The 11,709-nt window shown below is 34.4% G+C and overlaps 2 protein-coding genes across 2 annotated transcripts; one reads left to right on the forward strand and one right to left on the reverse strand.

Annotated features, from left to right (window-relative positions):
- Nucleotides 1-814: 814 nt before the first annotated feature.
- LOC106328180 (tRNA wybutosine-synthesizing protein 2/3/4-like) lies at nt 815-3,769 on the reverse strand. Its single transcript, XM_013766564.1, has 2 exons — nt 2,901-3,769; nt 815-2,265 (listed from the first exon to the last, which is right to left on the reverse strand). Exons 1-2 carry the CDS (start codon nt 3,646-3,648, stop codon nt 815-817), a joined length of 2,199 nt encoding a protein of 732 aa, XP_013622018.1. The 5' UTR covers nt 3,649-3,769.
- A 3,593-nt stretch (nt 3,770-7,362) lies between these two features.
- LOC106335613 (ATP synthase gamma chain 1, chloroplastic) lies at nt 7,363-8,846 on the forward strand. The gene has a single exon (XM_013774185.1). The coding sequence runs from the start codon at nt 7,525-7,527 to the stop codon at nt 8,647-8,649; it is 1,125 nt and encodes a 374-aa protein (XP_013629639.1). The 5' UTR covers nt 7,363-7,524; the 3' UTR covers nt 8,650-8,846.
- Nucleotides 8,847-11,709: the final 2,863 nt, after the last annotated feature.

Genomic DNA, 11,709 nt, shown 5'->3' on the forward strand with positions numbered 1-11,709 from the left:
TGATTTTTAGTTCGATTCTAGTTTTTTAATAAAAAATAGGAATTCAATTTTGGTTAAGGTTTTCTCGGTTCGGTTTTTCGGATTTAAGATAAAATATCTAGCCCCTGTTCAATTGCATTAAAGTACAAATTTATCTGAGTAAACCAAATCGAATTGAACCAACCGAACGCACCAATCCCCTATATATTATTTGAGAAGCATTACAACTTCTTTTGTAACCACATGTTATCATTATAATAATTCTTAGAATCATTAGAGAAATATGTTGGTCCATCTAATTATATAATAAGCTTTTTATTAAACTAACAATAAATTCATCATTAATGTACTTTATTATTTCTTTAAATAAAATTTACGGAATTGCCTAATGTGGCTAAAGTATATACTGCAATTAATGATTTTGAATAATAAAGATTTGATAAAAAAAATAGCGTATCTTCTATCATATTTGTTTAATTTTAAACTATTAAATAAATTAAACAACCACAATAACCATATACTAAAAAATTATATTTTTATGTATATGTTATATTTTGAACTTTTACAAACGGCTATAAATTACTAAAACTGTTAAAAGTCTCACATTCAAAATTTATGATCTATGGATTAAAATTTTTGCTATGACAAAATACAAATGATTACAAAAATTACATAATTAAAAAGTCTAATTTAATTAATTATTAACATTAATATATATATATATATCATTTTAAATTAAAATATAAACCATATAAAATACAATATTTTAGTTTCAAAATTTAAAACCAACAACTATTCAGTCCCTGGACATAATAAAATTAGCATTCTGTAACACTTACTTCTGTGGAAGCTCATCCAAAAGCTCCTCAGGTAGACCTTTCTGTTTAAGTATAGACGTAACAGCTTCTTTCATTCTTTGTAAAGGGGACTTTGCTACTTTTTTGGCTTCAACAGCTACATTAGTGAATTTTCTAGCACCAAGTTCCTTTAACAGATTCAAAGCCACGGAGCTGGATATTTCCTTCGGTGATAGACCCTTTGTGAGTTGGCTGGTAAGGTGATTATCTTCTGACCCTTCTAAATCCTTGTCCAAAAGCTGCTTTTCATGAAAGAGGGCAGACAACTTTTCGGTAACAGGGAAGCAGATATAAAGACCTTTCTCGTGTGAATAAACTTTCCTCTCAAGGTCTAACCATCCAAAGTTTTTAAGTATGTCCTTGCCCAACTTTGCATACTTTCTTTCTAACTGTATGACACAGGGTTGAGACAGAGAAGCTTCAGTTTTCACTTCTATAGAAGCCTCAACATCATTTTCACTCATAGTCAATGATTGAAGCAAGTTGATTTTCACTGGTTCACTAAACTTTGTCCCAAACGCATAGCAGGCAGCTCCACCCCCAATAACAATAAGATCATCACCAATCACACTAGCTGTACTTCGAACTAATAACTCTTTGTTCATAAAGTCCAGTCTCACACTCCTCCACAGCCGGTGCTTCAGATCTAGCAGAACCAAATCATGGCAGTTTCGTGAAACAGGGCAGCCTCCAATTATGCCAATAACATGTTTATACACAAACATCGAGTGTGAGAACCTGGCCTGAGGCCATTTTCCTGAAACCATTTCAAGTTTCCAAGAACAGCTTTGGACGTCAAAACTATATAGATCATCTAGTACCTTTTCACCATTGTATCCTCCGAACATGAATAACTGAGACTCATATGCAACCATATCATGAGAATGGCGCGCACAGGGCCATGGACCTCTCTGTTCAATTTCTTTCCACTGAAGGTTCTTTGTATCCAAAAAGTGCAACGAGGATAATATCTTATCCTGGTTAAGCCCACCAAATATATAAACATTTGAGCCAATACTGGCTGCTGCATGACGATGCCTTGGAGGAACTTCACATCCAATGCATCTCTGTGAGCTCCATTCACACGTGGATATATCAAGCATCCACACATCATTCAGAATATTTAAGGGATCAGCTCTTCCTCCAATCACAAACATGCAATCGCCCACCATTGAAGCAGTATGTCCAAGTCGTGGTGAAGGAGATTCACTGACTGCGACCAACTTTAAGGTGCCGCATGAAGGGTCAAGCAACATAGACTCGTTTCGTCGAGCATGTCTACCAAAACCGCCAAAGCCACCAAACACAATAACTTCTTTTCGGTCTGTTTTATCTATCGTACAAGCTGCATGTCCCCAAAGGTGAAGCTTCTCAACAGATTCCCCGGTGATGGATATTGTTGAGAGCGGCATAAGATCTTGATGAGGCCCTGCCAATGATTTAGATAGGGAAACTGGTTGTCACGTTTAAAATTTAGAAAGTTATCCTGCAAACCAAGTAGCATGACTCAAATTCTCGAGCAAAGACACTCTACCACTAGCGTAAACGCTACACTACGTCTAATTGTTCAAGTTAGGCCTGGGCGTTCGACCCGAGAACCAAAGAACCGAACCGAAAAACTGAAATTGGAACTCATAAATACCCAAATGGTTCATATATCTCTATATCCAAAATATCCGAACCAAATATACAACGTTTTTTAAAAAAAAAGTAATTATTTAAATATAAAATAACCAAATAATTATACCTACTAAAAATATCTAAAAATGGTTGGAAAAAAACAACACACCCAAAATGATCTGAATTACCCGAAAGTATCTAAACATTTTAGACCAAAATAATCTTATATTTACGTCCAAACCATCCAAATTAGCCGATATTTTATCTGAATTTCCAGGTATTAGCGGTTCCTAGTTTTACTACCCAAATCGAACTGATGACTACTCGATCTGAACCAAAAAAAATAGCCGACCGAACCAACATCTGAAATGCCCATGCCTAATTCAAGCTATCACCTACTGATACACATAAATTCGATATAGAAGATTGAGCTCAGCGAATTACCAGGAAGCAAGTCACCATTGTTGATACTCGACTCGTCATTTCCAGCTAGTTTCTCGAAATTATCATCTTCGTCTACATCATTAGCATCATCTGGATTCTTGAAACCGTTACTTAACAAAGCTAAACCAAACCCATCAGTCCTCTTCCTATTAGCAACCATCTTCTCATTAGCAACATCAACAAGAAACCTCACATACTCCCGCGAAACCATAACCTTCCCCGTATCACCCAAAGGCACCTCCATCCGAATCGAACACCGTATCGCTATAATTACCCTTTTACCCTCGCCGCAACACGTGATCCCCGACTCTCTAAACCCCGCGGAGATAGCCGTCGCCACGAGAAACTGAGCAGACCTCACGTCCTTGCACTCTATCGCGATGATCAACGGCTCGAATCGGAAGACCAACTCGCTGGGCTGATCGAGCGGATCAGTAATCTGAGTTGGTGGATGTGGAGGGAAGAGGAGGTGGAGTACTGACTCCGGATCTGCCGGATCGTGCGTGATGTAGAGCCACGACCCTCCGCGAGCTTTCTTCTTGGTTGAAGGGTTTGTTGATTGTGGTTTGGGTTGGGAGAGGATTGAGATTCGACCGGAGCAGGAGCTGGTGGTGAAGTAGGAAGGGTGGTGGTTGATGGTTTCGAGGAGATGGAGGATGGGCTCGTCGAGGAAGCCTTTCGGAGACTTGTCGGTTACTGATGAGCGGATTGAGGCTAGCGTCGCGGCTTTCCTCTTCTCGAATTCCATTTTTTTCGAGGTTGATGTGGAGAAACCCTAGCTGAGGTTTTGTAAACCTCGGTGACGAAGGTGAGTCGTACTAAACGGTCATAGCCGTTGCCGTTTAGATACGTTGATACGACAGCGTTTTGTGGTTTTTGGATTAAACATTCCGGTTCAATCAATACTCAATTCATGCTGATAAAAGGGTCTACACAATGTTTCTAAATTAGTAAATTGGGAAGTGGCAGTGTACTTACCAGAAAGGTCTGTACATTGATTATATTGTCTTCCAATGAAGTTGAAAGAGACCTATTAAGCATATATATTCTTTAGAGATTCATAGAATATCCCAAGCATAACAGATATTAATATCAAAATGTATTTTTTTGTGTGTGTAAAATGGATTTTTTACAATCTTTTACTCTTTTCTTAATATTACAAAATTAAGAGCAAATATTAAAGTGTGATATGTAAAGTGGATATTCAAAAATTCTCAAATGAAATATTTTTTGCACTTCTCTATTGAAATATTCTCAGTGGAAAATTTCTTAGATCTGAGATCTCACTAGTCAAAGTTTGTAACTATTATGAATGAGTTTAATTTGCTTCTTCCTCAATGTCAACCAGATATCGATATCGGCACGATACAAATTAGAGGCATCTTAAAGAAAGAAAGTTGTTCGAAGAGAAAAATAACCTAACTGACTTCCTTCTATCAACGGAGAAGAAGTCGTCTAAGGAAGGGATATTCATAATTATAAGATTAATGTTTATAGATAATTTTATTAAAAGTTCATCACCTTATCCAATTTCAATACTATTTTCCAAATAATCAATCAAGATCTTTCTACTAAACATATTTCAAATAACTCAAAATCGAATTCGTGCTTCACCTTGAACATGCCAAATTCAGAGTTAAGAAATGATAGTGTTTTGTGGGGAGTTCAAAAGAAACACCAAAGAAGATATACTATGACAGCACTGAAAGACAACCTAACCAGAGTAGTGATCCTAATACGGTCATAACAACACCTCAAGCAGTTCACATGAACCAAACAATTATGGACTTAAAGCAGTGGATCATCTCGACCGCCAAGATGCATTAACAAAAGCCACTAAGAGTGACTTGAAACGCATAAATCCATATAAATACTACATGTGGTTGCCCAAGAAATAGAAGAGCAACTCGATGGAAGTCCAAGAACAGCCTTCTTTCAAGAAGCAAAAGCAGTCATAATGGGACTGTGAGTTGCAGCAAACCGTCCAAGACTAGGACTACTCGATCAAACAACCACCTAAGAACTCGATTTCCTCTGGAGTTCGCTGAAGGATATATGTTCCAAAGTCAACCGCCCTATAAGCTCAGCATCAGAGATCAAACCCGTCTTTTTGCAACACAAACGACACCCTTCACAATAAAAATAATTGGGTTGCGAGTTTGTATTTCAGATAATTTAAGATAGCAGCCTTCATAAGAGAATTGGATCCAAGTGATCACATGGATGTGTTCTCCATAACCATGAGATGTGCACACTTCACCACTTGAGAACAAGACGCCGGATATTGTCAGCTCTTCGCGGAAAGTCTTAATGTACTAATATTAATGTGGTTCTCGAGACTGAAGGCGAATTCACTTGACAATTTTCACCGGTTATCAACAGAATTCCTAAAACATTATTCATAGTTTATCAGACAAAGAGCATCAACCACTGATTTATGGAAGATGGCACATGGTCCCAAAAAAGGTCTGAGAGCCTTCATAAAGAGATTCAAGAGCATGGCATCAAAAGTTCTGGTTCCTGGCCAACTTCAATAGATGCACTACACAATGTGTTGTAAATATATTTATCCTTCTGCTAGGACCTGAACACGAACACCAACATTTTTCTAAAATATGCTCTCTATCAAACAAACTGCTTCATCGTCATGGAAGAAAACAAATCCATGTATCTCGCTAAGCAAGCTGCAATGAAATCCTAGACAAAATAAAAAGACGATTGATACACATTAAGAACCACAATAGCACAAGAACTGAAACAAGCAAAACAGAAAAAATCATCCAGTTATACCATAAGCGACTCAGGAGCAAACGAAGCGGCTCCATCGGATCCAACTAGACCATGGAACAAATAGCAGCGACAAGTTGAGGATTGACACCATTGAGTGTTCCCATCTTATATATGCTCTCATCACTGTGTTAAACAAAGACAAGGTACAACCATAAATACGTCCAGATACCGGAAAGCACAAGAAACCATGAATCGGCACCGCTTTCAATAGAAGTCACAAGATCTTCCTAGAGATGATTTGCTAGTCCATCTTATATAAAACAGATATTTTTAAGTATACAAATTGTATTTAAGTATTTATGTATTAATTTGATTTTTAGTTCGATTCTAGTTTTTTAATAAAAAATAGGAATTCAATTTTGGTTAAGGTTTTCTCGGTTCGGTTTTTCGGATTTAAGATAAAATATCTAGCCCCTGTTCAATTGCATTAAAGTACAAATTTATCTGAGTAAACCAAATCGAATTGAACCAACCGAACGCACCAATCCCCTATATATTATTTGAGAAGCATTACAACTTCTTTTGTAACCACATGTTATCATTATAATAATTCTTAGAATCATTAGAGAAATATGTTGGTCCATCTAATTATATAATAAGCTTTTTATTAAACTAACAATAAATTCATCATTAATGTACTTTATTATTTCTTTAAATAAAATTTACGGAATTGCCTAATGTGGCTAAAGTATATACTGCAATTAATGATTTTGAATAATAAAGATTTGATAAAAAAAATAGCGTATCTTCTATCATATTTGTTTAATTTTAAACTATTAAATAAATTAAACAACCACAATAACCATATACTAAAAAATTATATTTTTATGTATATGTTATATTTTGAACTTTTACAAACGGCTATAAATTACTAAAACTGTTAAAAGTCTCACATTCAAAATTTATGATCTATGGATTAAAATTTTTGCTATGACAAAATACAAATGATTACAAAAATTACATAATTAAAAAGTCTAATTTAATTAATTATTAACATTAATATATATATATATATCATTTTAAATTAAAATATAAACCATATAAAATACAATATTTTAGTTTCAAAATTTACTTTGAATAATTTTTTTGATAAAAGTTTTGAGCGATCATTGACAACTTATTTTTTAAAAAAATTATAAATTACTAAAACTATTAATCCCACAATGAAAATTTTGTTATCAGTAATTTAAATTTTTTTCTATAAAAGACACAAATGATCAAAAAAACTATATGAGTAGAAATCATCATTTAATAGATATTAATATTAAAAATATACTAAAATATATTATCTATGTTAGTATCATTTAAATTTAATAACATATCTTATCAAATATAAAAAAAATATTTTTTGGATTAATAAAATTGATTTATATGTTCGCACCAATTTAATTATATATTTAATAATTACTGACTTTTAATTATTTAATATATATTTATTATTTCATAATATGTAAAAGTATTTAATACATAAACTAATTTATATATATAATGTTAGATTTATATCACTTGTTTCATCATATATTTCCTCTCATTGGGAGAGACTCAAAACTAATAAGCATTGGTTGGCTGATAATCAAACGAAGATATCGGATTCTCCACTCATACAATGCCACGTCAACAAAATGAATCCTACATCAAAGACTTTAAAAAAACCCAAAGGTTCAAAACCTTATCTCCAAACCTCATCCGTCACCTTCTCTTCCCTCCACTCAATTTCTCTTCTTTCCTTTCTTCCTTCTTCTTACAATCAAAGAACATAGATAAGGTTATACCAAAACTCTGTCCGAACAGAAAGAAAAAAAACGTATCTTCTCTCAGAACAAGATCAAGAACAATGGCTTGCACTAACCTAACAACAATGTATCTTTCATCAAAACCATCTCTCTCTGATTCCTCTTCCTTGTCCTTCCGATCTGTTCTCAACCCACTTCCTCTCCCAAACCACAACTCCTCTCCTTCAAGATCCTCCTCTGTTTCACCAATCCAATCCTCCCTTCGTGAGCTCAGAGACCGTATCGATTCCGTCAAAAACACACAGAAGATCACCGAAGCCATGAAGCTTGTCGCTGCAGCGAAAGTCAGGAGAGCTCAAGAAGCCGTCGTCAACGGCCGACCGTTCTCAGAAACCCTAGTCGAGGTTCTTTACAACATCAACGAACAGCTTCAAACCGATGACATCGACGTGCCCTTAACCAAGATCAGACCGGTTAAGAAAGTTGCACTCGTTGTCGTGACCGGAGATCGAGGGTTGTGCGGTGGGTTCAATAACTTCATCATCAAGAAAGCAGAGGCAAGGATCAAGGAGCTTCAAGGTCTAGGTCTTGACTACACAGTGATTAGCGTGGGGAAGAAGGGAAACTCTTACTTCCTCCGTCGTCCTTACATCCCCGTCGACAAGTACCTCGAAGCCGGGACCTTACCGACCGCGAAAGAAGCTCAAGCTGTTGCTGATGATGTCTTCTCTCTGTTTATAAGCGAAGAAGTCGACAAAGTCGAGCTCTTGTACACAAAGTTCGTGTCTTTGGTCAAGTCAGAACCCGTGATCCACACGCTACTGCCTCTATCGCCCAAAGGAGAGATCTGTGACATCAATGGGAACTGTGTGGACGCTGCTGAAGACGAACTCTTCAGGCTAACGACCAAAGAAGGGAAGCTTACGGTCGAAAGAGAGACTTTTCGGACACCAACCGCTGATTTCTCGCCGATCTTGCAGTTCGAGCAAGACCCTGTTCAGATTCTTGATGCTTTGTTGCCTTTGTATCTTAACAGTCAGATTCTTAGGGCTTTACAGGAGTCATTGGCGAGTGAGCTTGCAGCTAGAATGAGTGCGATGAGTAGTGCTTCGGATAATGCATCTGATCTTAAGAAGTCGCTTTCGATGGTGTATAATAGAAAGCGTCAAGCTAAGATTACTGGAGAGATTCTTGAGATTGTTGCTGGAGCTAATGCACAGGCTTGATTTGTGTTGGTACCTATTTGATATATGAGCAGACTCTTTTTTATCATCGTTCTCGTTGGTATAATGTATAATTTGTCTAGAACATGTTCTGATCTTCTCTTTAAAATCATGCAATTACAAACATAATGCGGTTGTATTTATTTTGGCCTTCCATTGGATAAATGATTTTAAAAAGATTTGAATGTGGAGGTTTTGCAGGATCCTTCAAAGAATAAAATTTTTATTTGTGATCAGTTACTTTAGTCATATTCAATTGTTGTTATGAATGATCTTAGTTAGGCAGAAAGGAAAGAGTTATCATGAGTATTATTGCTAAGTGTTTGTTTTTCTTTTGGTCATCTATTGTCAAATAGTTTTGATGTAGCTACATGAACTTCAAATGGCACTCTTCAAAGGAATATCAAATAAAGAAAAGAACATTGAATAGGAAATCAGATTTGTTCAACAAACAATCATCCTAAGAGAAAAACTAGAAATACTACATTAAAAATGAATATATTATATAATGTAGATGGTTAGAACGTAGAGGTGATGGCTAACTCCATTTGTAACTTTTCGGCAAAGGTTAACTCCCACTTACATACAATTTCTTTTGCGTTTAAATTGACTAGTATCGAATCTGAGTTGGATCGGTTCTTAGGAGATGAACAAAACTCAGATTGTGGGTTATTTCAAATGCGTTTTATCGATCAAACAGAAGTATGTTACAATTCTTGTGTGAAAAAAAAATAGACAGCATTCAGTGGAGTCTGCCAGAAAATACAAATCGGTAAGATTAAGCTAAATTAGAGAAAACCCTAGTTTCTAGCAGTCAACCTTTGTAGTGAAGTCTGAATGTCCTACTTTGTCTACCTTATCCCTCTTTTATACGGAAACCTCTTCATTTCTTTTCCCCTAAGTCGGTTTGACTTAATGAACTGAGCCAAACTTAATGGACCGAGCACCTGAGTCGAGTCTCCTGGTTTTCAAGCTTAACGGGCCGAGCACCTATGCCAAGTCTCATGGTCATCAAAACTTCGGGCTGAGCTCTCTTTATTCGACGTGCCTTGTGGAATGACACAATTCATCTCCAACAGTAAGTCCTCCTGTTCATCTATGAGAGATGCATTCGATCTCAGTGGAATCATTGCTTCCAAAAACGCGGGAAGATAAGCGGCGCTCTAGATCCAATAGGCCTAATAATTATGCCGACTTCCGAAATAGGTGACCGCACCCTTGTTTCTTCACTTCTCTCTGCATTATAAGATACTTTCTCTCTATGTCTCTTCTCTGCAAGATAAAGTTTTAACGAGGTAACAAAGAACACACAAATGATAGACACATGATATGGATATTAAGATTTAAAAGAAAGAAGTCTATAATTGTTCTAAAGTCCTCGAGATCAAGAGAATCAAAGAAAATGATTAAATCATAACAAAGACCCATACAATGCAGAAAATGGTGATGTTTGTGTCCTACATGTTCATTCAAATGACAGTTTGGTTATTTATTCAACAAGGCATTACCCATTGCTATTTCTAAGAAGTTAGTTCGTCTAATTGGATTACGTTGTCTCAGATCTAGTGTATGTACACATGAGGGGAAATAATTATGCGTTGGAATCATGTTCCATTAACTATAGTTTTGAGTTTTTTTGGTAAGGTTTTTAACGATGCAACATCTACGGTGTTTCAAAATTATTTTGGTATAATGGTCAAGTATAAGTGTTATGAATAATTTTGATGTCTAATATAGAAAGTCATAGATTTATTTGTTTTCGACGCTTTACTTGGTCTTTAAAATAAAACATTCTCTTGTAAAAAGAGCTCATAAAGTTAGGCAACCTAACTTATCCTTTTTTTTACTTACAACAAAATTTTCTTACATATATTTGACTTGTATTCCTCTAAATGACAAGAGATGGTTTAATGCTCTCTCTCTCTCTCTCTCTCTCTCTCTCTCTCTCTCTCTCTGGTAGATAAAAAAATGCAGTTAAAAGAGAACAAATACAGATCATGCAAATCAAGTAGAATAAATACATATCAAACTAATATTGAATATTATTAGTCATAAACTTTAATTTATCTGTAACATAAGTTTTCATAATTTATTAAATTAACTAATTCAATACATATTTTGATTTTTTTTTCATTTGAATGGATGTCATAAAATAATTCATGCATATGTTATAATAAATGGTATTTAACTATTACAAATATAATTTATATTTAACTATTTTTATGAATTTTATATAAAAACAGTAATCAAATAGTTCGGATTGGTTTAACTATTCAAATTGGAATCTTTAGGACTCGTTTAGGAACCAACCATTTTTAAAACAGATCAGTTTGAATAATTAATGTAGGGTTTATGTTAACTAAAAATGGTTCTGATTTACTTTGATTTTAAAGCAAAAACAAAAAAAACATGTTCACGAGCTAAAACCCTAAAATGAAAATATTCAAATATGTCAGATGTTTTACATAATTTTTTATTTGTTAATTATATTATAGCAATTTCAAAATTAAAAAAATTTAGTATTTTATTATATTTTGGATATTCAGGTATACATTTGATTTTGGTTTGGTTTTGACTTTTCAGATTTAAAGAAATAGTACTCATTCATTTTTTTTAAAAAAAAATTGGTCTAGTCTTAGTTTCGTTTATGTTTTATTGTGATTTAGGGTTTCGAATAATATTCCCAAAACTAGGCTGACTGTTAAAAAGATTAAAAATATTTTAAGATAGTTCTTAAAAAAATACAAATTTAATTAAACTTAAAATATAAATGGATGAATGCATTATAATATATTTGTTGGAAAACTTAGAAACTTTCATTGAAAATAATTGAACATTTACTTCAAATTTTAAATCTATAAAAGTATTTGTAATTCATTGCAATATACAATTCAAAATAGTTCTTTGTTTTAAAAATAATTCTGTAGACAGATTTTTTATAATAATTGTGATATGTAAACTAAATATATATATTATTGTATCACAATAGTTTATAAAGGATATACTATACAAATAAATAATGGGAGAATTGCCAAGTGTGACTCAAAACTTGGAGTCAAACCC

This window comes from Brassica oleracea, chromosome C3, assembly GCF_000695525.1.
Source record: "Brassica oleracea var. oleracea cultivar TO1000 chromosome C3, BOL, whole genome shotgun sequence".
In the NCBI taxonomy this organism is placed as follows: Eukaryota; Viridiplantae; Streptophyta; class Magnoliopsida; order Brassicales; family Brassicaceae; genus Brassica; species Brassica oleracea.